Source organism: Procambarus clarkii, chromosome 66 (assembly GCF_040958095.1).
Source record: "Procambarus clarkii isolate CNS0578487 chromosome 66, FALCON_Pclarkii_2.0, whole genome shotgun sequence".
NCBI classification, from domain to species: domain Eukaryota; kingdom Metazoa; phylum Arthropoda; class Malacostraca; order Decapoda; family Cambaridae; genus Procambarus; species Procambarus clarkii.
In genome coordinates this window covers 28,475,694-28,501,223 of record NC_091215.1, presented here as the reverse complement: position 1 = coordinate 28,501,223, position 25,530 = coordinate 28,475,694, and the positions used below count along the sequence as shown (strand labels likewise).

Here is a 25,530-nt window from a genome sequence, read left to right as displayed (position 1 = left end):
AATAAACGTTTACAGTCGGTTCTCTCCTCTCCAGAGACTGAACCGGAGTCCCTCGGTTGTGAGACGAAGACGTAGACTACTGTGCTACAGTACTGGAAGTCGTAGCATTAAAGATAAGCAAGTCCCAGCTGTGTCTGGGTACAAGTGACAGGATGAACAACCCAGCGGGTTTTCTTCCTATTGGGGAGTGTTGTACATGCTGCTATGGCGGTGGGTCCACTCACAGGATGAGTGGCGCTGCCCAATACTGTCACTATGGCGGTGTGTCCACTCACAGGATGAGTGACGCTGCCCAATACTGTCACTATGGCGGTGTGTCCACTCACAGGATGAGTGGCGCTGCCCAATACTGTCACTATGGCGGTGTGTCCACTCACAGGATGAGTGACGCTGCCCAATACTGTCACTATGACGGTGTGTCCACTCACAGGATGAGTGACGCTGCTCAATACTGTCACTATGGCGGTGTGTCCACTCACAGGATGAGTGGCGCTGCCCAATACTGTCACTATGGCGGTGTGTCCACTCACAGGATGAGTGACGCTGCCCAATACTGTCACTATGGCGGTGTGTCCACTCACAGGATGAGTGGCGCTGCCCAATACTGTCACTATGGCGGTGTGTCCACTCACAGGATGAGTGACGCTGCCCAATACTGTCACTATGGCGGTGTGTCCACTCACAGGATGAGTGACGCTGCCCAATACTGTCACTATGACGGTGTGTCCACTCACAGGATGAGTGACGCTGCTCAATACTGTCACTATGGCGGTGTGTCCACTCACAGGATGAGTGGCGCTGCCCAATACTGTCACTATGGCGGTGTGTCCACTCACAGGATGAGTGACGCTGCCCAATACTGTCACTATGGCGGTGTGTCCACTCACAGGATGAGTGGCGCTGCCCAATACTGTCACTATGGCGGTGTGTCCACTCACAGGACGAGTGGCGCTGCCCAATAAACTCGCCCCTCGGGGCAAAATTGACAAAATTTAAAAGATATGACGAATACCGCGACACTCACATACTGGCGGAGGGATACTCACTGGCTGCACAGTGCTGGTGGAGTGTGGGTATGAGTGCCCGTCCTGAGCGACAGGCCTCGTGTCTGAAGGCGCACCAGGAGGGGTAGACGCGGCCATTTGTGGCGCAGACAGGGCGGGAAGACGGGCGACAGGAATCCAAAGAGCCGCATGTGGTACACTGCGGCTTCCCCGTCGACACCCGCGTCAGGCACTGTTGATCCCGCCAGCACCTCACGTCGCTGCACGACGCGTCCTCTGGCGGGGGGCAGAGGCACTCTTTATGGTGGACACACACATACACACCCCCCTCCTTGTGTACACATACACACACTCCTGCTCATGTACACATCTCTACAACACACATACACACATACTGCTACTGCTACTGCTACTGCTACACACATACTGCTACTGCTACTGCTACACATACTGCTACAGATACATTTTGAGAAAATCCAGAGATATGCTTCAAGAAAGGCGACATGCATAAACTATGAGCTTTGAGGACAGGTTAGACCGCAACCTAACCGAACCTACCTCTACAGGGACCCTTATAAACAAGACTAGGGACCTACCTCTACAGGGGTCCTTATAAACAAGACTAGGGACCTACCTCTACAGGAGCCCTTATAAACAAGACTAGGGGACCTACCTCTACAGGGACCCTTATAAACAAGACTAGGGGACCTACCTCTACAGGGTCCCTTATAAACAAGACTAGGGGACCTACCTCTACAGGGACCCTTATAAACAAGACTAGGGACCTACCTCTACAGGGACCCTTATAAACAAGACTAGGGGACCTACCTCTACAGGGTCCCTTATAAACAAGACTAGGGACCTACCTCTACAGGGTCCCTTATAAACAAGACTAGGGGACCTACCTCTACAGGGTCCCTTATAAACAAGACTAGGGACCTACCTCTACAGGGGTCCTTGTAAACAAGACTAGGGACGTACCTCTACAGGGACCCTTATAAACAAGACTAGGGACCTACCTCTACAGGGACCCTTATAAACAAGACTAGGGACCTACCTCTACAGGAGCCCTTATAAACAAGACTAGGGACCTACCTCTACAGGGACCCTTATAAACAAGACTAGGGGACCTACCTCTACAGGGTCCCTTATAAACAAGACTAGGGACCTACCTCTACAGGAGCCCTTATAAACAAGACTAGGGACCTACCTCTACAGGGACCCTTATAAACAAGACTAGGGACCTACCTCTACAGGGTCCCTTATAAACAAGACTAGGGACCTACCTCTACAGGGGTCCTTGTAAACAAGACTAGGGGACCTACCTCTACAGGGGTCCCTTATAAACAAGACTAGGGACCTACCTCTACAGGGGCCCTTATAAACAAGACTAGGGACCTACCTCTACAGGGGCCCTTATAAACAAGACTAGGGGACCTACCTCTACAGGGACCCTTATAAACAAGACTAGGGACCCATATAAACAAGACTAGGGACCAACCTCTACAGGGGTCCTTATAAACAAGACTAGGGACCTACCTCTACAGGAGCCCTTATAAACAAGACTAGGGACCTACCTCTACAGGAGCCCTTATAAACAAGACTAGGGGACCTACCTCTACAGGAGCCCTTATAAACAAGACTAGGGGACCTACCTCTACAGGAGCCCTTATAAACAAGACTAGGGGACCTACCTCTACAGGGACCCTTATAAACAAGACTAGGGACCTACCTCTACAGGAGCCCTTATAAACAAGACTAGGGACCTACCTCTACAGGGACCCTTATAAACAAGACTAGGGACCCATATAAACAAGACTAGGGACCAACCTCTACAGGGGTCCTTATAAACAAGACTAGGGACCAACCTCTACAGGGGTCCTTATAAACAAGACTAGGGACCTACCTCTACAGGAGCCCTTATAAACAAGACTAGGGACCTACCTCTACAGGGTCCCTTATAAACAAGACTAGGGGACCTACCTCTACAGGGTCCCTTATAAACAAGACTAGGGGACCTACCTCTACAGGGTCCCTTATAAACAAGACTAGGGACCTACCTCTACAGGGTCCCTTATAAACAAGACTAGGGGACCTACCTCTACAGGGTCCCTTATAAACAAGACTAGGGACCTACCTCTACAGGGGCCCTTATAAACAAGACTAGGGACCTACCTCTACAGGGGTCCTTGTAAACAAGACTAGGGGACCTACCTCTACAGGGGTCCCTTATAAACAAGACTAGGGACCTACCTCTACAGGGTCCCTTATAAACAAGACTAGGGGACCTACCTCTACAGGAGCCCTTATAAACAAGACTAGGGACCTACCTCTACAGGGACCCTTATAAACAAGACTAGGGACCTACCTCTACAGGGGCCCTTATAAACAAGACTAGGGGACCTACCTCTACAGGGACCCTTATAAACAAGACTAGGGACCTACCTCTACAGGAGCCCTTATAAACAAGACTAGGGACCTACCTCTACAGGAACCCTTATAAACAAGACTAGGGGACCTACCTCTACAGGGACCCTTATAAACAAGACTAGGGACCTACCTCTACAGGGGCCCTTGTAAGCCCTGGGGATCTCGGCGGCGGCGCGGCAGGAGGCCCTCTTCAGGTGACAGGGGGAGAGGTAGGTGCGATTGTCGGCGGCGCAGATGGGGCGAGACTTGTCGAGTGCGGGGCAGGTGGTCGGGCAGCGCACGCACCTGGGGGTCATCTGCTCGTCCAACACGCACTTCTTCCCCGTCCCGCAACGCACGCCAATGCACGCTGCAAGCACATAGCGAAGGGCGATGTGATGAGGGGGGAAAGGGGTTGTGGTGTTGACAGCCGCGTGTGGGACTCAGGCCAAGCATAATGTTGGCTATCAACGTGTTTAATAAATAATTTGCCCTTCCCAGAATCAAATTTTCCCAGAAAGGGCGGGAGGAAGGGATGGGAGAGGGAGGGAGGGATATGAGAGGAGACAGAGAGGGAGGGAGAGGGAAGGGAGGCGGGGAAGAGATGTCCTAAAAGGAAAACAGATGTGTGTCAATATATGTGAGTGACAGTCATGGAAGGGAAGGGAAGGGGAGGAAGGGAAGGGAAGGGAAGGAAGGGAAAGGAAGGGAAGGGGAAGGGGCTGTAATGGGTGAGGTGACACCCCCTTGAGAGAGAGAGCCTCTTGCCTCCTCCCCTACCTTGTACCTCTCTCCCTCCAAGGTAATGGTAAGCTTTTTTGGGTTCATAGAATTAATTAATATGAATTTCATCTTGAGGTTGGGGTCACGGCCAATGAGAGAGAGGAGAAGGGAGAGGGGCTGGTGCGGCTTATACCTATTACGTTCTTCATGTACCGTCCAGTCAGACGTCCCTATATACCATCCACACAGACGTCCCTATGTGCCGTCCAGTCAGACGTCCCTATGTACCGTCCAGTCAGACGTCCCTATATACCATCCACACAGACGTCCCTATGTACCGTCCAGTCAGACGTCCCTATGTACCGTCCAGTCAGACGTCCCTATGTACCGTCCAGTCAGACGTCCCTATGTGCCGTCCAGTCAGACGTCCCTATGTGCCGTCCAGTCAGACGTCCCTATGTGCCGTCCAGTCAGACGTCCCTATATACCATCCACACAGACGTCCCTATGTACCGTCCAGTCAGACGTTCCTCATGTACCGTCCACACAGACGTTCCTCAAGTACCGTCCACACAGACGTCCCTATGTACCGTCCAGTCAGACGTTCCTCATGTACCGTCCACACAGACGTCCCTATGTACCGTCCAGTCAGACGTCCCTATGTACCGTCCAGTCAGACGTCCCTATGTACCGTCCAGGAAGAGGCGCTCCTCATACCGCGCGTATTACATAAAGCGAGATACGACAGCTTTGGGCTCTATGCCAAGTTACATCAGTTTCCCATAAAGACCAAATTTCCCATTAATCGTTTTCTTTACACATAAACAACAGATAATTGCTTCCGGGTTCTTTGTGAGATATTGAATTACCGCGGGGACAATAGGCCCACTTGGTGATATACGATGCCAATTGGGGTTCGTAAATAAGGCCAAGTTATGGGCTCGTAAATCCCCCACACAATGCCTTACCATAAATCATCGTCTCATTCGCCAACAATGTGCTTTTGTCTTTGATGAATGGAACTGATATTTTTATTTCCGCATGCGGTGACGCAGTCGACAATGGCGGGCCCCATACGCGCGCACGGATCTCAGCGCGCCTTTAGCAGGTGCGCCGCTGCGTAAGGGTTGGCGTACGGGACTAGAGACGCTATCGTACCGGACCAGACATTTCGGAAAGGGGGAATTGAAACACCAGCATCCCTGTGGGCTCACAGGGATCTCTAGCGTCCTTGTGGGCTCACAGACAAGTCCAGCGTCCCTGTGGGCTCACAAGACAGGCCCAGCGTCCCTGTGGGCCCACCAGCATACTATGATGCGGGTAAAGATATTATACTCACCGCAGCCCATCTTGACGTTATCTTGAGATGATTTCGGGGCTTTTTAGTGTCCCCGCGGCCCGGTCCTCGACCAGGCCTCCACCCCCAGGAAGCAGCCCGTGACAGCTGACTAACACCCAGGTACCTATTTTACTGGTAGGTAACAGGAGCATAGGGTGAAAGAAACTCTGCCCATTGTTTCTCGCCGGCGCCTGGGATCGAACCCAGGACCACAGGATCACAAGTACAGCGCGCTGTCCGCTCGGCCGACCGGCTCCCTCAAAGACAGTTACCGCGAAGACACTTACAAAATATCTGGTCTACTAGTTTCAGCTTGTTACATTAGGAGTTATCATCCTTACAGGATTAAGGACTGTAATCATTATGATACAACATCATGGGTTCAATCGGTAGTACAGGTGCCTGTGGGGCCGATCTAGAAACGTAGGTTCGATCTCATTGTATGACCTCATTATTTTCCTGGACCGAAACGTCGACACTTTGCTTCCACCCATGTGGGGTTGGGCCACTGATTGATTGATGAAGATTAAGCCACCCAAGAGGTGGCACGGGCATGAATAGCCCGTAATTGGCCACTATGCCTTGGTGACTTGTATTCACGATTCTGAGATTCTGATTAGCTCTAACAAGAAAATAATGTTAACTCCTTACCGAATAAATTACGACTTCTCTGAAAGCCGGATGATGGTGATTGCCAGATGTAGAAGTGTTGAGTAAGGTGAGGTGGTCAATAGCTGACAGCGCTAAGCAACTAAACAACTGACAGCGATTGATTGATTGATTGATGAGGATTAAGCCACCCAAAAGGTGGCACGGGCACGAATAGCCCGTAAGTGGAGGCCCTTTTGAGCCATTACCAGTATCAAGAGCTGATACTGGAGATCTGTGGAGGTGCGACTGCACCCTGCGTGACGGGAGATGTCTCCCCCGTGTACTGACAGTGCTAAGCAAGCCTACTTTAACGGGCTATTCATGCCCGTGCCACCTCTTGGGTGGCTTAATCTTCCTCAGTCAATCTAAGCAACTATTATGTAGTTCTTGGAAGGGATATGAGAACAAGGATCTGGGATACGAATGAGGGAAGGAGTTGTGGCTAGCCACTTGGACCATTGTGGCCCAAACGGTAAGCCCGTCGCTCTACCAACCACTCCTGCAAGTGGATGGGAATTATATCAGGGGAAAGCGCCGAGCCATTACGACTATATAGCACTGGGAAGGGATCAGGATAAGGATTTGGGATGGGACGGAGGGAAAGGAATGGTGCCCAACCACTTGGACGGTCAGGGATTGAACGCCGACCTGCATGAAGCAAAACCGTCGCTCTACCGTCCATCCCAAGTGGTCGGAGTGGAGACTGAGGGACTGTTGTTATAGATTAAGCTACTCGGAACAAGGTCCAAGTAGCACGGGCTATGGTGAGCCCGTAACTTACCTGGCACAGGAGCGGGGCAAGAAGCACGGGCTATGGTGAGCCTCGTGGACGGGAGATGTCTCCCCCCTGGACTGAGGGAGAGGAATGAAGGCATATACGTACTCTGACACGGTCCATAGTGCGCCACGAGGAGCCTCTTCTTCTTCCTACAGGCCCGCTTGAGCAGGTGGCACTCAGACTTGTAGGTGCGGCCGTCGGAGCCACACACGGCCTCCTTGTGCTGGAGGTGGCACTGCGGGGAGCACACACACCGCGGGGAGCCGCACCGCACCACGCACTTGCGGTCCTCACCGCACCGAACACCTGCGCACGTCACTGTAAGTACACACAAATGCACGCTACAGCCACAACTGCATGTTGTTTTTGTTATAGATTCAGCTACTCGGAACAAGTTCCAAGTAGCACGGGCTATGGTGAGCCCGTAACTTACCTGGCACAGGAGCGGGGCAAGTAGCACGGGCTATGGTGAGCCCGTAACTTACCCGGCACGGGAGCGGTGCTATGTGTACAACTGCAATTTGTATAAATCATTAACGAATAAGGTCTCTAAATCTAAATTTAGGTAAATATGGGCATGGTGGGTGAGACAGGGGGAGGGGGGTGGTGGCCACCAGTCCAGGATTACAGACACACAACGGAACACGTCCTCATGCTAGGCTCCTTCAAGCGGCGGCCGACCCTCAAAGCGCAGCCATCAGTTTGAACTTACTGTCTATTCAAAATCGGTACTTTTTTAAAATGTAAAGTTAAATTAGAATTGTGTGTCTAGGCCTAGATTAGGTTAGGTTAGGTTAGGTTAGGTTAGGTTAGGCTAGGTTAGGTTAGGTTAGGTTAGGCTGGGTTAGATGTTTAAGGTTCTCTTAGCAATTATTTGTATTTGTAGCGCATATGTGGAGTAATTATCAAAAGACGGCAGCAGTAAGCTGGGATGACTATGTAGCAGTACATATCTTGAGGTTATCTTGAGATGATTTCGGGGCTTTAGTCTCCCCGCGGCCCGGTCCTCGACCAGGCCTCCACCCCCAGGAAGCAGCCCGTGACAGCTGACTAACACCCAGGTACCTATTTTACTGCTAGGTAACAGGGGCATAGGGTGAAAGAAACTCTGCCCGTTGTTTCTCTCTGGCGCGCGGGATCGAACCCAGGACCACAGGATCACAAGTACAGTGTGCTGTCCGCTCGGCCGACCGGCTCCATACATACAAGAAGCATTCACAAAGGTATTCGAACACAGGACGTGTGCGAAAGACAGTTCGAAAAAAGTTTGAACGCCATCATGCAGTTGTGAGTCGTGAATAAAGTCTTGTCATTCATAAACAAGGAAATGGGGGGTTGGGGGTTGGCGGCTGGATTAATGAGCATTTAGACTTTGTTGATGAGTTCGTTACTAAATATTAAAGCCCTTCCCAACACGTTCTTCAGCCCATCTTAAACACGCGTGTTAATCTTAGCCTCGTGACAACACTGGGACCAAAGAGCCAGAGCTCAACCCCCGCAAACACAACTAGGTGAGTACCAAGCAGCTTTCATTGGACGATATCTTCCCTGGCGTCTCAAGATGTGCTCGTTACTGGCGTCTGACTTACCAACGTCTCAAGATGTGCTCGTTACTGGCGTCTGACTTACCAACGTCTCAAGATGTGCTCGTTACTGGCGTCTGACTTACCAACGTCTCAAGATGTGCTCGTTACTGGCGTCTGACTTACCAACGTCTCAAGATGTGCTCGTTACTGGCGTCTGACTTACCAACGTCTCAAGATGTGCTCGTTACTGGCGTCTGACTTACCAACGTCTCAAGATGTGCTCGTTACTGGCGTCTGACTTACCAACGTCTCAAGATGTGCTCGTTACTGGCGTCTGACTTACCAACGTCTCAAGATGTGCTCGTTACTGGCGTCTGACTTACCAACGTCGCCGAGGTCATTAGCAGCAGAGGGGAAGATAGACCAATTCTCGCTAATAGACTGACGAATGATATTTGTCGCCGAATATGTTTAATATTTAGCATTATTTAATAAAGTATTCTAGACGACCTTTGCATCTCATTAATCCATGGCGGATATAATGGTCTAATTGCATGATTATCAGTTGATAGTTCGTTGTTGTTTCTCAGTACTTTTGTAGTCTCTGTGATGGGTTTTAGAGTTGGTGTTTTGTATACCGTGATAAACCCAAGAGTCTGATCACCCTTACTGCTGGAGGTCTCAGGCTCAGGTCTGGCTCCTGCTAGAGGTCACGGGCAGAGGTCTGGCTCCTGCTGCTGGTGGAGGTCACGGGCAGAGGTCTGGCTCCTGCTGCTGGTGGAGGTCACGGGCAGAGGTCTGGCTCCTGCTGCTGGTGGAGGTCACGGGCAGAGGTCTGGCTCCTGCTAGAGGTCACGGGCAGAGGTCTGGCTCCTGCTGCTGGTGGAGGTCACGGGCAGAGGTCTGGCTCCTGCTAGAGGTCACAGGCAGAGGTCTGGCTCCTGCTAGAGGTCACAGGCAGAGGTCTGGCTCCTGCTCCTGCTGGTCACAGACAAAGTTCTTGCTCCTGCTACAGGTCACGGGCAGAGGTCTGGCTCCTGCTAGAGGTCACAGGCAGAGGTCTGGCTCCTGCTATAGGTCACGGGCAGAGGTCTGGCTCCTGCTATAGGTCACGGGCAGAGGTCTGGCTCCTGCTATAGGTCACGGGCAGAGGTCTGGCTCCTGCTATAGGTCACAGCCAGAGGTCTGGCTCCTGCTATAGGTCACGGGCAGAGGTCTGGTGCCTATTTGCATGTTATGATCGCCCGGAGTCCTCAAGTTTCTGGTCAGGGCCGGATTGCTTAGGGTCTTGACCAAGAAAGAATTTCGACATCACTTGACTACAATTGTCGGTGTAGGAGCTACAAACTTAACTAATCACAGTTCTTTGGGAGGCCTTTGAAGGAAAAATGAAGCCGCGAGAGAGACAGCGAGCCCCTGTGATGCCCACTTATCCCGGGAAGGCCGCAAGAACGTCCACTCCTTCGTGATTGCAGCACATCGTAATTTTGGCGGGAAACCCTTGGGCGTCTGGTCCAGCATGTCATAAGTTGGGCAGAAAACCACTGCTCGGGAACAGTAATGGCGGAGCTCCTCCGAATATAAGCGAACCGCTCGAACCCTGATTGACTCGAAAGAATTTCTATTATGCTAATTTTCTGTAATGGGAGGGCGGTTGCAATCAAGGGACCAGCGAGGGGGCCCCCGACCGTCTTCCTCGACCCATTCTGGCGGGAACGCGGGCGTCACACTGGCGCCTCAATACTCGTGAGAGATCATCCCTCTGGCTGGTCAGTGTTCCCTTACTACACAGATCGTGTTTAGTGACTGGCGCAAGAGGATATTTCTATACAAATGAGGGACATCCGAACAGCAACCACAAGATAATTTTCCTGGGTTCCTTTGTGGACGCTGTCAGGTCGTCGGTGAAGCCGGGACAAAAAGAGGAATGTAGACTTTAGCTCTGTCTGGGTCCCTTTTACGTTCAGTACACCATTATGACTTGTACGGGACAGCTTAGGAGGACAATGTTATTGGAGTACCGAATAACATGACTGAATTACAATATTAGAACTTGCAGAAAGAAGCTTCACAAACTGAGAGAGAAGAATGGAATAAAACTTACAAAACCCCGTGTTTGTAAGTTCATTATCTGTGCTACACGCTGGGTTCTGGGTGTTACTTTTCAGCTGTGTTGCTGGGTGTTACTGAAATGTTAGTTTATTTGCATTTGTTTTATTATAATTATACATACGGCACTAAATGATTGTTCTTTTTCTCTACGTTTCATAAAACGTCATAAAGTTCTAATTTAACTGAGAAGTAGCAAGATCGAGGGCGGAAAAGCTAAACTCACACATATGGTAAGGAAAGTGAAGATGTTTCCGCCTAGTCAAGACCCATATCTACTCCTAGACACAGATATACATGATAAAATTAGTGCAAAACATATTAGCGTAAAACCTATACAATAAAATATGAATTGTTGAAATTAAGTATATCAGTTTACATTAGACAATGTGAGAAGCACTAATCACTAACAACTTTAGAGAGAAGGGGAAGGGAAGGGAACTATCAGGGGGGAAAGCGCCAAGCCATTACGACTATATAGCACAGGGAAGGGGTCAAGATAAGGATTTTGGGATGGGACGGGGGGGAAGGAATGGTGCCCAACCACTTGGAAGGTCGGGAATTGAACGCCGACCTAAAAACAAAAACAAAAAAACAAAGCTTTAGAGATAGACAGTTCACATAGTCAACTCCACATCAACAGCTTCACAGGTCAGCCAGCTTGGGTCACACCCACTTGAAAACACAGCTCATTTTGGTTCATTTGACTTAGGAAGGATTTAAATTGCTCGTCAGAAAGCCATCTTTTTGTGCAACCCATCCTGAGGAAGGGTTGCACAAAACTCAGGAAGCACTGACTTTTGTTCACTGTTGCAGAACTGTTCGAGCGTAGTGAGGTGTGAGTGGTGTGTAAAGTGTTATTTTATTCATAAAGCCGCCCGTCCTCATAAACACTGAGCAAATACCCATTACACCAGCCGCCAGCGTGTCTGTGTATGCATACTAAATACCGGCCGTCACTCACAGCTCATAACACTCGTAATGTTCTCCAAGTGTGGCGCCGGTCGGCCGAGCGGACAGCACACTGGACTTGTGATCTTGCGGTCCTGGGTTCGATCCCAGGCGCCGGCGAGAAACAATGGGCAGAGTTTCTTTCACCCTATGCCCCTGTTACCTAGCAGTAAAATAGGTACCTGGGTGTTAGTCAGCTGTCACGGGCTGCTTCCTGGGGGTGGAGGCCTGGTCGAGGACCGGGCCGCGGGGACACTAAAGCCCAGAAATCATCTCAAGATAACCTCAAGATAAGTGGCTCCGGTCTCTTCGTGTGCTGGGATCCCACTAAAGGCTTCCCCACGCACCATAAACACTAATTACTTAACCATCGTCGAAAAAAGGGGCAGTAGGGATGACAACGTGTGTCAAATAGTAGGCATCCATCAGTCCCAGGAGACTATGGAGTTGCGCTCTGGTTGTTGGTCTGGAGTGGCCTCACCAGGGCGCAAAGCCAGGTTGATTCGGGGGAGAAGCTATTACCCATGCAGCAGGTCAAGAGTGACATTCATATCTACCTAAGTCCTCTAGACATGTTCCAAGTTATGACTTGCTACGTGCGTCTGCCTCTACACTCGTCCTCCAAATAGAACGTCGCATTCCTGACGTATACTCTAAGGCCAAAAATCGTCGTACTGGAAAATGGAAGCGGCTCACGAAATTGACATACTGTCCCGTTTTCTGTTGTGGGTCCTCTTGGTAGGTTAGGATAAGGGGACACTTCAGTACGACAGTTTCTTGACGTTGGGAAACCATAGGAGGCCAGGCTGGGACAGTGACACTCACCAGCACAGCGTAACGAGGCCATTACACCTACATCTTGTGGTAACAAGTGCTCAGGTATTACACTTTGCCGAGACCCGCAATATATCTTGAGATGATTTCGATGCTTTTTAGTGTCCCGGCGGTCCACCCCCAGGAAGCAGCCCGTGACAGCTGACTAACACCCAGGTACCTATTTTACTGCTAGGTAACAGGGGCATAGGGTGAAAGAAACTCTGCCCAATGTTTCTTGCCGGCGCCTGGGATCGAACCACAGGATCACAAGTCCAGCGTGCTGTCCGCTCGGCCGACCGGCTCCCCACGGTCTATAGTACAACTGTATATTTAAGAAACAACAGTTTGTTATTATGGCTTACATTCGAGAATGAGTTGTTTACGGTTATACGAGACGTTGGTGAACGTGTCTACGGTGATCGGCCTCACCTAGAACGAGCATAACCTAAGGATGAGTTGAACTATAACACCTGTTGAACATTTCCTCTAGGCACAATCTACCATGGGACACGTGCTGGGACACGTGCTGGGACACGTGCTGGGACACGTACTGGGACACGTGCTGGGACACGTGCTGAGATACTGACTCTCTTCCCACCAGTTATGATAAAAAGTTACTTAGAATGACTATTTTTCTGCCTATATCACGTCTGATGGTATCAAACATTAACAAGTGATTCCTCTGAGGATATAACATGATCCAGATGCTTTTCAAGAGTGCCTGTGGTGGGGCAAGAGTGCCTGTGGTGGGACAAGAGTGCCTGTGGTGGGACAAGAGTGCCTGTGGTGGGACAAGAGTGCCTGTGGTGGGACAAGAGTGCCTGTGGTGGGACAAGAGTGCCTGTGGTGGGACAAGAGTGCCTGTGGTGGGACAAGAGTGCCTGTGGTGGGGACAAGAGTGCCTGTGGTGGGGACAAGAGTGCCTGTGGTGGGACAAGAGTGCCTGTGGTGGGACAAGAGTGCCTGTGGTGGGACAAGAGTGCCTGTGGTGGGGACAAGAGTGCCTGTGGTGGGGACAAGAGTGCCTGTGGTGGGACAAGAGTGCCTGTGGTGGGGGCAAGAGTGCCTGTGGTGGGGCAAGAGTGCCTGTGGTGGGGGCAACAGTGCCTGTGGTGGGACAAGAGTGCCTGTGGTGGGACAAGAGTGCCTGTGGTGGGACAAGAGTGCCTGTGGTGGGACAAGAGTGCCTGTGGTGGGGACAAGAGTGCCTGTGGTGGGACAAGAGTGCCTGTGGTGGGGACAAGAGTGCCTGTGGTGGGACAAGAGTGCCTGTGGTGGGGACAAGAGTGCCTGTGGTGGGACAAGAGTGCCTGTGGTGGGCAAGAGTGCCTGTGGTGGGGACAAGAGTGCCTGTGGTGGGACAAGAGTGCCTGTGGTGGGGGCAAGAGTGCCTGTGGTGGGGCAAGAGTGCCTGTGGTGGGGGCAACAGTGCCTGTGGTGGGACAAGAGTGCCTGTGGTGGGACAAGAGTGCCTGTGGTGGGACAAGAGTGCCTGTGGTGGGACAAGAGTGCCTGTGGTGGGGACAAGAGTGCCTGTGGTGGGACAAGAGTGCCTGTGGTGGGGACAAGAGTGCCTGTGGTGGGACAAGAGTGCCTGTGGTGGGCAAGAGTGCCTGTGGTGGGGACAAGAGTGCCTGTGGTGGAACAAGAGTGCCTGTGGTGGGGGCAAGAGTGCCTGTGGTGGGGCAAGAGTGCCTGTGATGGGGGCAACAGTGCCTGTGGTGGGACAAGAGTGCCTGTGGTGGGGGCAACAGTGCCTGTGGTGGGACAAGAGTGCCTGTGGTGGGACAAGAGTGCCTGTGGTGGGACAAGAGTGCCTGTGGTGGGGACAAGAGTGCCTGTGGTGGGGCAAGAGTGCCTGTGGTGGGGCAAGAGTGCCTGTGGTGGGGCAAGAGTGCCTGTGGTGGGGACAAGAGTGCCTGTGGTGAGGACAAGAGTGCCTGTGGTGGGACAAGAGTGCCTGTGGTGGGGGCAACAGTGCCTGTGGTGGGGACAAGAGTGCCTGTGGTGGGACAAGAGTGCCTGTGGTGGGGGCAACAGTGCCTGTGTTGAGTGCCAAAGCTGGTATACCAACCACCCCAGCAACACCTGCTCGGATTGTTTAGCTTACCCCCTCCCCCACAACCCCCTACCCCTCCCCCACAACCCCCTACCCCTCCCCCACAGCACCCTACCCCTCCCCCACAGCACCCCCTACCATACCTCCAAGAGCCCCCTACCCCCCCCCCCCCCTGCGTGGGAGAATGACTGGAGGCTGGGCGGCAGATGTGAGATTCTGTTTATGTGGGTGGTGAGTATGGGGGGCGGTGAGTATGGGGGGCGGTGAGTATGGGGGGCGGTGAGTATGGGGGGCGGTGAGTATGGGGGCGGTGAGTATGGGGGACGGTGAGTATGGGGGGCGGTGAGTATGGGGGGCGGTGAGTATGGGGGGCGGTGAGTATGGGGGGCGGTGAGTATGGGGGGCGGTGAGTATGGGGGCGGTGAGTATGGGGGACGGTGAGTATGGGGGGCGGTGAGTGTGGGAGTGGATAATTACCCATCAATAACTATGGTGAAGTGAGATCCAGCTTTAAGTTTGACACACCTCTTAGTACCTGCTGCCTTAAACTTTAACTTCTCTCAAAGTACAAATTCTTTGTCGAGTTTGGCTTTAAATTTGTAGGTAGAGGTGGCTTCCACAACCTCTTCCATCAGTGCATTCCACGAGTATTTCTTTTCATTTCATAGACGCATTTGAGGTTCCAACTTTAGCTTTTCTCCCTGTCCAATTGCACTTGTTGGGATTGATTTCTAGCAACCATTTGCTTGCCCACTCCTGGATCTGCCAACACTTCCCTCCCTCGAGGAGGTCATTCGCAGAAATCAGGAACAATGGAGGGTCCTAGGACCCATCCTTGGGGAACTCCATCTGGTACTTACCTGTCTTCAACAGGAAGCCAGTCTCTGACTGTGGCTTCCAGTTGTCTGTCTTTCAGGTGGTGTCTTAACCAGCTGAGTGCTTCCAGTTATCCCTTAACTGGTTATCCATTAACCAGTTATCCCTTAACTGGTTATCCCTGCTTGCTTCTTCATCTTCAACTCCAGCCTTTCGTGAGGAAAAGTGGCCAAAGCGTTTTGAACACTTTTTAACATTGTATCTTGGACAATACCGTCTGCTCAGCGTTCTTTTCTACTCTCTCTCATTTCAGTAACCATGTCACAGAACTGGGTCAAGTGTGTCTCTCAGGCACGACCTTCCCGTTCGTATCCCACGTTGCCCAATCGTTACTTCACCAAGTTTGCGATCTTGTCCCATCACTGGAGATTTGTCAGTGACAAGTCTGGTCTGTGACTCTGTGACAGACACTGGTCTGTGTCTCTCGTCTGACTCCCTGAGTGAATGTTGGTTAGGGAGCCGGTCGGCCGAGCGGACAGCACGCTGGACTTGTGATCCTGTGGTCCTGGGGTCGATCCCAGGCGCCGGCGAGAAACAATGGGCAGAGTTTTTTTCACCCTATGCCCCTGTTACCTAGCAGTAAAATAGGTACCTGGGTGTTAGTCAGCTGTCACGGGCTGCTTCCTGGGGGTGGAGGCCTGGTCGAGGACCGGGCCGCGGGGACACTAAAAAGCCCCGAAATCATCTCAAGATAACCTCAAGAAACCACGCTTCTCCCTTTCTCAGAATTCTGGGAGGTTTCCTGTCTGAAGTGTTTTATGGAAAACTTAAGTGTCTAGGGTGAGAGAGCCACTTTGTCATCTCCGGCCTGCTGGTGCTTTGGTAAACACTTCAACACTTTGGTTTGACTTCTTCACACGGCTTTGTTGTCTTCTGAGAATTCCACCTTGTTATGATGCATAGGCTGCAGAGCTGATTGGGCTCATTGGGGGGTCTGGGGAAGGGTGTGGTGACAGGTGTGGTGGCAGGTGTGTAGGGGGGGTAGGGGGAGTTGTGGGAGTTGGATCATGGCGGTCAGAACAATCATGAACGGCTTCCCTCTCACACGCTCCCCCCTTACCTGCTGGTCCCTGCTGACTCCCTGCCCCCTCCCCTTACCTGCTGGTCCCTGCCCCCGCCCCTTACCTGCTGGTCCCTGCTGACCCTCCTGCCCCCCGCCCCTTACCTGCTGGTCCCTGCTGACTCCCTGCCCCCGCCCCTTACCTGCTGGTCCCTGCCCCCGCCCCTTACCTGCTGGTCCCTGCTGACCCTCCTGCCCCCCGCCCCCTACCTGCTGGTCCCTGCTGACCCCCCTGCCCCCCGCCCCCTACCTGCTGCCTCCTCGCTCACCCTACAGCACGCGTGAACACACTTTAGACCTTGTGGTATATCATGTAGAGGAAGGGACACAAGGTAGCGGCCATGTACCAGCAAGACATACTTTAGTGCACCTCAGAGCAGCGTGCTGGTGAGGGGGAGGAGCGAGGAGGGAGGATGGGGAGAGTAACGGGGGAGGGGGAGAGGAATGGGGAGAAGGCTTGGGAGCAAGGGAAGGGTAGAGGTGTAGGGGAGGAGGAGGCGGCCTTGCTCAGGGGTAAACGACCGCCTGGACGACCTCCACCACTCGCCCCTCCCCCTTTCATACTCACTCCTTACCTAACACTCACTCCCCCTCCCCTCCCCCTCCCTCCTAGTGAGCTCTAGCTCTTCAGACCCCACCTCGGACCTTTCCTACACCTGGCGTGCCTCATTTTTAACCGATATTCGAATTCTTTGTCGTAATGTGACCTTGTGGTTGATACAGGCTTTGACCTGTGAGTGTATTCACCTAATTGTGTTCACCTAGTTGTGCTTGCGGGGGTTGAGCTCTGCTCTTTCCCGCCTCTCAACTGTCAATCAATTGTTTCTACTACTACTGTTTTTTCTCACTACCCACACACACACACACACCAGGAAGCAGCCCGTGACAGCTGACTAACTCCCAGGTACCTATTTACGGCTAGGTAACAGGAGCATAGGGTGAAAGAAACTCTGCCCATCGTTTCTCCCCGGCGCCAAGGATCGAACCCGGGACCACAGGATCACATGCCCAGCGTGCTGTCCAGTCAGCCACCGGCCCCCCTTAGGGAGGCAGGAGGCAGTAGTTCAATTGTGGTGACAATTGATGAGCACATGAACTGAGATGATCCCGTAGCGTTCCCTGATGATCCCTCCTGCCGGCAGCAGCAGCAGGGATGGGGGGAGCTATCCACCCAGCTCCTGGTTGATACCTGGTTGATACCTGGTTGATACCTGGTTGATGGGGTTGTGGGAGTTCTTCTACTCCCCAAGCCCGGCCCGAGGCCAGACTTGACTTGTGAGAGTTTGGTCCACCAGGCTGTTGCTGGGAGCGGCCCGCAGGCCCACATACCCACCACAGCCCGGTTGGTCCGGCACTCCTTGGAGGAATAAATCTAGTTTCCTCTTGAAAATGTCCACGGTTGTTCCGGCAATATTTCTTATGGTCGCTGGGAGGACGTCCATCTGGGAGGACAGCTCCATCTATCCTCTTGTCCACAGCTACGAACAGGCCACACACACATTCCAATGGAATGCACTAGGCAGTGATGTGATGGAGGCTGACTCCATACACAGTTTCAAGTGTAGATATGACAAGAGCCCAATAGGCTCAGGAACCTGTACACCTGTTGATTGACGGTTGAGAGGCGGGACCAAAGAGCCAGAGCTCAACCCCCCCACACACAACTAGGCGAGTACATCCCCCCCCCCCGTCCTCGGGTGAGGTGGCCCGCCGTCTCCTGCTCCTGTCAACCCCGGGAAACAACGACGGAACACCAAGCGTGTTCTGTCGTTGGTGTGGAGGTGTGGAGTCACAAGACTCCACACCTCCACACCAACTTCCTGATCTTCCATATCAACCTTTTTGTGTGTAGGGGAGAGAGGGGAAGATGATGGGGAAGCGGAGGTGAAGGGAGGACAACTCCGGCCTGAGTGTGTTGATGGGGCCCGGCCTGAAGGGGAAGGGAACTATCAGGGGGGGAAAGCGCCAAGCCATTACGACTATATAGCACTGGGAAGGGGGGTCAGGATAAGCATTTGGGATGGGACGGAAGGAAGGAATGGTGGCCCAAACACCTGTGAACGGTTGGGGATTATCCTCCATATATACTCCAGCATCACAGACAGGCCGCGCCGGTACATCCCAGCACTGTCTGAATGTCTGCTGATGGCTTAGTTTTTGAATGATGGTGTTTGGCACCGTCACTATGGCTCACTGTGACTGTCACTGTGGCTCACTGTGACTGTCACTGTGGCTCACTGTGACTGTCACTGTGGCTCACTGTGACTGTCACTGTGGCTCACTGTGACTGTCACTGTGGCTCACTGTGACTGTGGCTCACTGTGACTGTCACTGTGGCTCACTGTGACTGTGGCTCACTGTGACTGTCACTGTGGCTCACTGTGACTGTGGCTCACTGTGACTGTCACTGTGGCTCACTGTCACTGTCACTGTGGCTCACTGTGACTGTGGCTCACTGTGACTGTCACTGTGGCTCACTGTGACTGTGGCTCACTGTGACTGTGGCTCACTGTGACTGTGGCTCACTGTGACTGTGGCTCACTGTGACTGTGACTGTGGCTCACTGTGACTGTGGCTCACTGTGACTGTCACTGTGGCTCAATGTGACTGTGGCTCACTGTGATTGTCACTGTGGCTCACTGTGACTGTGGCTCACTGTGACTGTCACTGTGGCTCACTGTGACTGTGGCTCACTGTGACTGTCACTGTGGCTCACTGTGACTGTGGCTCACTGTGACTGTCACTGTGGCTCACTGTGACTATCACTGTGGCTCACTGTGACTGTCACTGTCACTGTGGCTCACTGTGACTGTCACTGTGGCTCACTGTGACTGTCACTGTGGCTCACTGTGACTGTCACTGTGGCTCACTGTGACTGTCACTGTGGCTCACTGTGACTGTGACTGTGGCTCACCATCCATAACTGACGTTGTAGGTCGCGACTGAGGATGAAACAAATCAAACAACTGTACTCATCTAGTTGTGCTTGCAGGGGTTGAGCTCTGGCTCTTTGGTCCCGCCTCTCAACCGTCAATCAACTGGTGTACAGGTTCCTGAGCCTACTGGGCTCTATCATATCTACATTTGAAACTGTGTATGGAGTCAGCCTCCACCACATCACTTCCTAGTTCATTCCATATGCTAACTACTCTGACACTGAAAAAGTTCTTTCTAATGTCCCTGTGGCTCATTTGGGTACTCAGCTTCCGCCTGTGTCCCCTTGTTCGTGTACCACCCGTGCTAAATAATCCGTCCTTGTCTACTCTGTCAATTCCCCTGAGAATTTTCTATGTGGTGATCATGTCTCCCCGAGCTCTTCTGTCTTCCAGCAACGTGAGGTGCAGTTCCCTCAGCCTTTCCTCGTAACTCATGCTTCTTAGTTCTGGGACTAGCCTAGTGGCATACCTCTGAACTTTTTCCAGCTTCGCCTTGTGCTTGATAAGGTACGGGCTCCATGCTGGGGCTGCATACTTCAGGATTGGTCTTACACCCTGAAGGTGTGTGTGTGTGTGTGTGTGTGTGTGTGTGTGTGTGTGTGTGTGTGTGTGTGTGTGTGTGTGTGTGTGTGTGTGTGTGTGTGTGTGTGTGTGTGTGCGAGAGAGTGAGAGAGTGAGGGAGTGAGAGTGAGAGAGTGAGAAAGTGAGAGTGAGAGAGTGAGGGAGTGAGAGTGAGAGAGTGAGAAAGTGAGAGTGAGAGAGTGAGAGAAAGTGAGAGAGTGAGAGAGAGAGAGAGAGAGTGAGAGTGAGAGAGTGAGAGAGAGAGAGAGAGAGAGAGAGAGAGAGAGAGAGAGAGAGAGAGAGAGAGAGAGAGAGAGAGAGAGAGAGAGAGAGAGAGAGAGAGAGAGAGAGAGAGAGAGAGAGTGAGAGTGAGAGAGAGTGAGAGAGAGAGAGAGAGAGAGTACATATGGAGGGGGGGGGGAGGGGGGAAAGTGATGAACAACACTACCACACACACAACCATACCCCCCCCCTCCCCCCAACTTTGAATAGAGCAGTGGTCTACGTCCCCGACTCACACTCTAGCTACCAGGGGGGGGGGGGGTTCAATCCCCCTGCCGGGAGAGGAACGGTTGAGCAAGTTCACTTTCAACTGATGATTCCGTTCACCTGGCAGCATGTAGGTACCTGCGAGCTAGTCAACTGTTGTGGGTAGCATCCTGGGCAGTTGTTATATGAAGGGAATTTTTGCTATAAACGACCGTTGAGGCGTTAGGCCTATTTTCCCGCCTTTCCAGTAGCTGTTAAGAGGGGGATCCGCTATAGCAAAGGGGGTCTTTTAAGAGGGGTTCCACTATAGCAAAGGTGTCTTTTAAGAGGGGATCCACTATAGCAAAGGTGTCTTTTAAGAGGGGATCCACTATAGCAAAGGTGTCTTTTAAGAGGGGATCCACTATAGCAAAGGGGGTCTTTTAAGAGGGGATCCACTATAGCAAAAGGGGTCTTTTAAGAGGGGATCCACTATAGCAAAGGGGGTCTTTTAAGAGGGGATCCACTATAGCGAAAAGGTCTATATGAGAGCATTCACTACATAGAAGAGGGGGGGCGGGGGGGGGGTCTTTAGGATGAGATTGTCTGCACTAATTAATTTGTTGCGAGTGTCGACGCGGTGAGTAATTATGTCCAGTCTGGTGAGTCCTGGGTACGTTCACCCCTCGTGAGTCACCTTCCTCACTCACCCTTTACTCTCCCTCACTCACCCCTTACTCTCTCCCTCAGCCTGTTCCTGTGCCCCTGCTCGTGACCTTGCCATAACGGTACCCCCCCCCCCCCACCCCGCCCCCCACAGGCAGCCTCGGGGCATGCTAAACCTTTATGTCTTCGGACACCTGCCGGGCACCCGCCCGCCCGGGCACGGAGCCCCGGCCCTTGGGCACGGAGCCCCGGCCCTTGGGCACGATACGTGGCCTTCAGAACCCTCACCTACAAAGCAGCCCTCACCTAGGGGAACAAAGCAGCCCTCACCTAGGGCAACAAAGCAGCCCTCACCTAGGGAACAAAGCAGCCCTCACCTACAAAGCAGCCCTCACCTAGGGAACAAAGCAGCCGTGTAACAATAACATACAGACCTGAACATGGCATGCAGGTGTCGTCAGCGGGGAGGAGCTCGGAGGCGCTGTAGGAGGTGGCGTTGAAGGGTTTGAGGGACGCTGTCGTGGCGGACACGGCGGCGCTCCAGCCCCTACGGTGACGTCCCGAGCAGCACGACTCCCGCGTCATCTCCGAGCTCAGCAGACGTCCACACGACCCGTCGCGGTGCTTCAGACGCCAGCACACCCCGACGCCAGCCCCTGTAAGTGTATACACACGTATTAGTCTACCTCAGACGCCAGCACACCCCGACGCCAGCTCCTGCAAGTGTACACACACGTGTTACTCTACCTCAGACGCCAGCACACCCCGACGCCAGCTCCTGTAAGTGTACACACACCTGTTACTCTACCTCAGACGCCAGCACACCCCGACGCCGGCTCCTGTAAGTGTACACACACCTGTTACTCTACCTCAGACGCCAGCACACCCCGACGCCAGCTCCTGTAAGTGTACACACACGTGTTACTCTACCTCAGACGCCAGCACACCCCGACGCCAGCTCCTGCAAGTGTACACACACGTGTTACTCTACCTCAGACGCCAGCACACCCCGACGCCAGCTCCTGTAAGTGTATACACACCTGTTACTCTACCTCAGACGCCAGCACACCCCGACGCCAGCTCCTGCAAGTGTACACACACGTGTTACTCTACCTCAGACGCCAGCACACCCCGACGCCAGCTCCTGTAAGTGTATACACACCTGTTACTCTACCTCAGACGCCAGCACACCCCGACGCCAGCTCCTGCAAGTGTACACACACGTGTTACTCTACCTCAGACGCCAGCACACCCCGACGCCAGCTCCTGTAAGTGTATACACACCTGTTACTCTACCTCAGACGCCAGCACACCCCGACGCCAGCTCCTGCAAGTGTACACACACGTATTACTCTACCTCTTACCCTCTTAGTAACGGTTCCTAGTCTGCCCCGTTATTGTAGTAAGGGCTCTTACTCTCCCTGTTACTGTAGTAAGGGCTCTTACTCTCCATTACTGTAGTAAGGGCTCTTACTCTCCCTGTTACTGTAGTAAGGGCTCTTACTCTCCATTACTGTAGTAAGGGCTCTTACTCTCCCTGTTACTGTAGTAAGGGCTCTTACTCTCCCTGTTACTGTAGTAAGGGCTCTTACTCTCCCTGTTACTGTAGTAAGGGCTCTTACTCTCCATTACTGTAGTAAGGGCTCTTACTCTCCCTGTTACTGTAGTAAGGGCTCTTACTCTCCCTGTTACTGTAGTAAGGGCTCTTACTCTCCCTGTTACTGTAGTAAGGGCTCTTACTCTCCCTGTTACTGTAGTAAGGGCTCTTACCCTCCCTGTTACTGTAGTAAGGGCTCTTACTCTCCCTGTTACTGTAGTAAGGGCTCTTACTCTCCCTGTTACTGTAGTAAGGGCTCTTACTCTCCCTGTTACTGTAGTAAGGGCTCTTACTCTCCCTGTTACTGTAGTAAGGGCTCTTACCCTCCCTGTTACTGTAGTAAGGGCTCTTACTCTCCCTGTTACTGTAGTAAGGGCTCTTACTCTCCCTGTTACTGTAGTAAGGGCTCTTACCCTCCCTGTTACTGTAGTAAGGGCTCTCAGAACAGATACCTCGTGGAGGGTCAGTCGCCATCGGGGTGCAGAAGTGACCACGAGGCCGCCACACCCACAACCCACCAGCCTAATATATCAAGAACTCTAGCAGAGAGGCCAAGACACACGGCCCGTGTCCACACTAGGACCCACGGGGCCCGTGTCCACACCAGGACACACGGGGCCCGTGTCCACACCAGGACACACGGGGCCCGTGTCCACACCAGGACACACAGGGCCCGTGTCCACACCAGGACACACGGGGCCCGTGTCCACACCAGGACACACGGGGCCCGTGTCCACACCAGGACACACGGCCCGTGTCCACACCAGGACACACGGCCCGTGTCCACACCAGGACACACGGCCCGTGTCCACACCAGGACACACGGCCCGTGTCCACACTAGGACACACGGGGCCCGTGTCCACACCAGGACACACGGCCCGTGTCCACACCAGGACACACGGGGCCCGTGTCCACACCAGGACACACGGCCCGTGTCCACACTAGGACACACGGGGCCCGTGTCCACACCAGGACACACGGCCCGTGTCCACACCAGGACACACGGGGCCCGTGTCCACACCAGGACAAACGGGGCCCGTGTCCACACCAGGACACACGGCCCGTGTCCACACCAGGACACACGGCCCGTGTCCACACCAGGACACACGGCCCGTGTCCACACTAGGACACACGGGGCCCGTGTCCACACCAGGACACACGGCCCGTGTCCACACCAGGACACACGGCCCGTGTCCACACTAGGACACACGGGGCCCGTGTCCACACCAGGACACACGGGGCCCGTGTCCACACCAGGACACACGGGGCCCGTGTCCACACCAGGACACACGGCCCGTGTCCACACCAGGACACACGGCCCGTGTCCACACCAGGACACACGGCCCGTGTCCACACTAGGACACACGGGGCCCGTGTCCACACCAGGACACACGGCCCGTGTCCACACCAGGACACACGGCCCGTGTCCACACTAGGACACACGGGGCCCGTGTCCACACCAGGACACACGGGGCCCGTGTCCACACCAGGACACACGGGGCCCGTGTCCACACCAGGACACACGGCCCGTGTCCACACCAGGACACACGGGGCCCGTGTCCACACCAGGACACACGGGGCCCGTGTCCACACTAGGACACACGGGGCCCGTGTCCACACCAGGACACACGGGGCCCGTGTCCACACTAGGACACACGGGGCCCGTGTCCACACTAGGACACACGGGGCCCGTGTCCACACCAGGACACACGGGGCCCGTGTCCACACTAGGACACACGGGGCCCGTGTCCACACTAGGACACACGGGGCCCGTGTCCACACTAGGACACACGGGGCCCGTGTCCACACCAGGACACACGGGGCCCGTGTCCACACCAGGACACACGGCCCGTGTCCACACCAGGACACACGGGGCCCGTGTCCACACCAGGACACACGGGGCCCGTGTCCACACTAACTATTCCCAGCTCCTTACCCAATAATACACGTACGTGTCTTCCCTACTGATGGCTCCCCGACCATTGGGTCCAGCTATAAGGGACGTAAGGCTGAGATTATCGACCTTTTATGCTATATATAACTATTTGTTTTAACCTCCGAGGTATTACCCTATTGTTGGTGTCTGGGAATAGGACCTTCCGTTACCTATCTTACGCGAGTCTTAAGTTTACTGCTGATTAGCCTATGTATTTTGAAACTATTACAAGAAACTATTATTTTTTTATCCTTGATAAAAAATAAGTGTGATAAAATGAGGACTCTCATTCTTTCTGGCTTTGTAAATTCAGTTATTCAAATTCAAATTCTTCTGTATTCAGAAGGGAAGACAGGAGACTATTGCTTGGTATTGATTTCAGGAGATCTCTGCATGCAAGCTACGAGACTCAATACTATATCGTCAGTAGGCGTTGCAGACACCACGCTCCAAGGTACCCAGTGACCTTCTGGGAAACTGATTGGTATAAGACTTATCATCAACTTTTCTGTATATTTTGACATATATAAAGAGAGAGAGAATATTACCTAATGTTGTAAATGAATAATGTACATTCCTATTGAAGCATATAATAGGTTCGTGAAATAAATGGGTTGCTAGTAGTAGGTTTCAACTGAGCGGAGGCAGGATTACAGCTCTTGCTTGCAGTTTCACCAGGTACGTCATTTGACAGCCCTTATGAACCCTAGTCTTAGTAGCTTGAGCCTCTGCATGAGTACTGAGCTCTCACCAGTCAAATAACTGGTGTACAAGCCCCTGATCCTACTGGGCTCTGATCATATCTACATTTGAAACTGTGTGTATGGAGTCTGCCTCCATCTTCTCAGTTTTTAATTGTTTATTTAATTTCATTTGTTCACTACTCTTACAAAATTCTTTCCAATGTCTCTGGGGGTCAAATGGGTACCCAGTTTCCACCTGTGTCCCCTTGTTTCTTTGCATGTGAACTACCCATCCTAGTTTATCTGTCCTTGTCTGTTCTATCAATTTTCATTGATAATTTTGTACATAAAGATCATGCCTCTCCTAACTCTTCTGTCCTC

General features: G+C 52.8%; 1 protein-coding gene across 4 annotated transcripts in view; it reads right to left on the bottom strand.

Moving 5' to 3' along the window:
• The window catches only part of Fs (Follistatin), a 147,272-nt gene that overhangs the window by 33,748 nt on the left and 87,994 nt on the right, over nucleotides 1-25,530 (bottom strand). For all 4 annotated transcript variants that reach the window (XM_069309996.1, XM_069309994.1, XM_069309997.1 and 1 more), the window contains exons 3-6: nucleotides 21,367-21,588; nucleotides 7,010-7,222; nucleotides 3,565-3,783; nucleotides 1,047-1,280 (exon numbers count right to left, since the gene is read on the bottom strand). In XM_069309996.1, coding sequence (XP_069166097.1) covers nucleotides 1,047-1,280; nucleotides 3,565-3,783; nucleotides 7,010-7,222; nucleotides 21,367-21,588 — 888 coding nt within the window. The remainder of the gene's footprint in view (nucleotides 1-1,046; nucleotides 1,281-3,564; nucleotides 3,784-7,009; nucleotides 7,223-21,366; nucleotides 21,589-25,530) is intronic.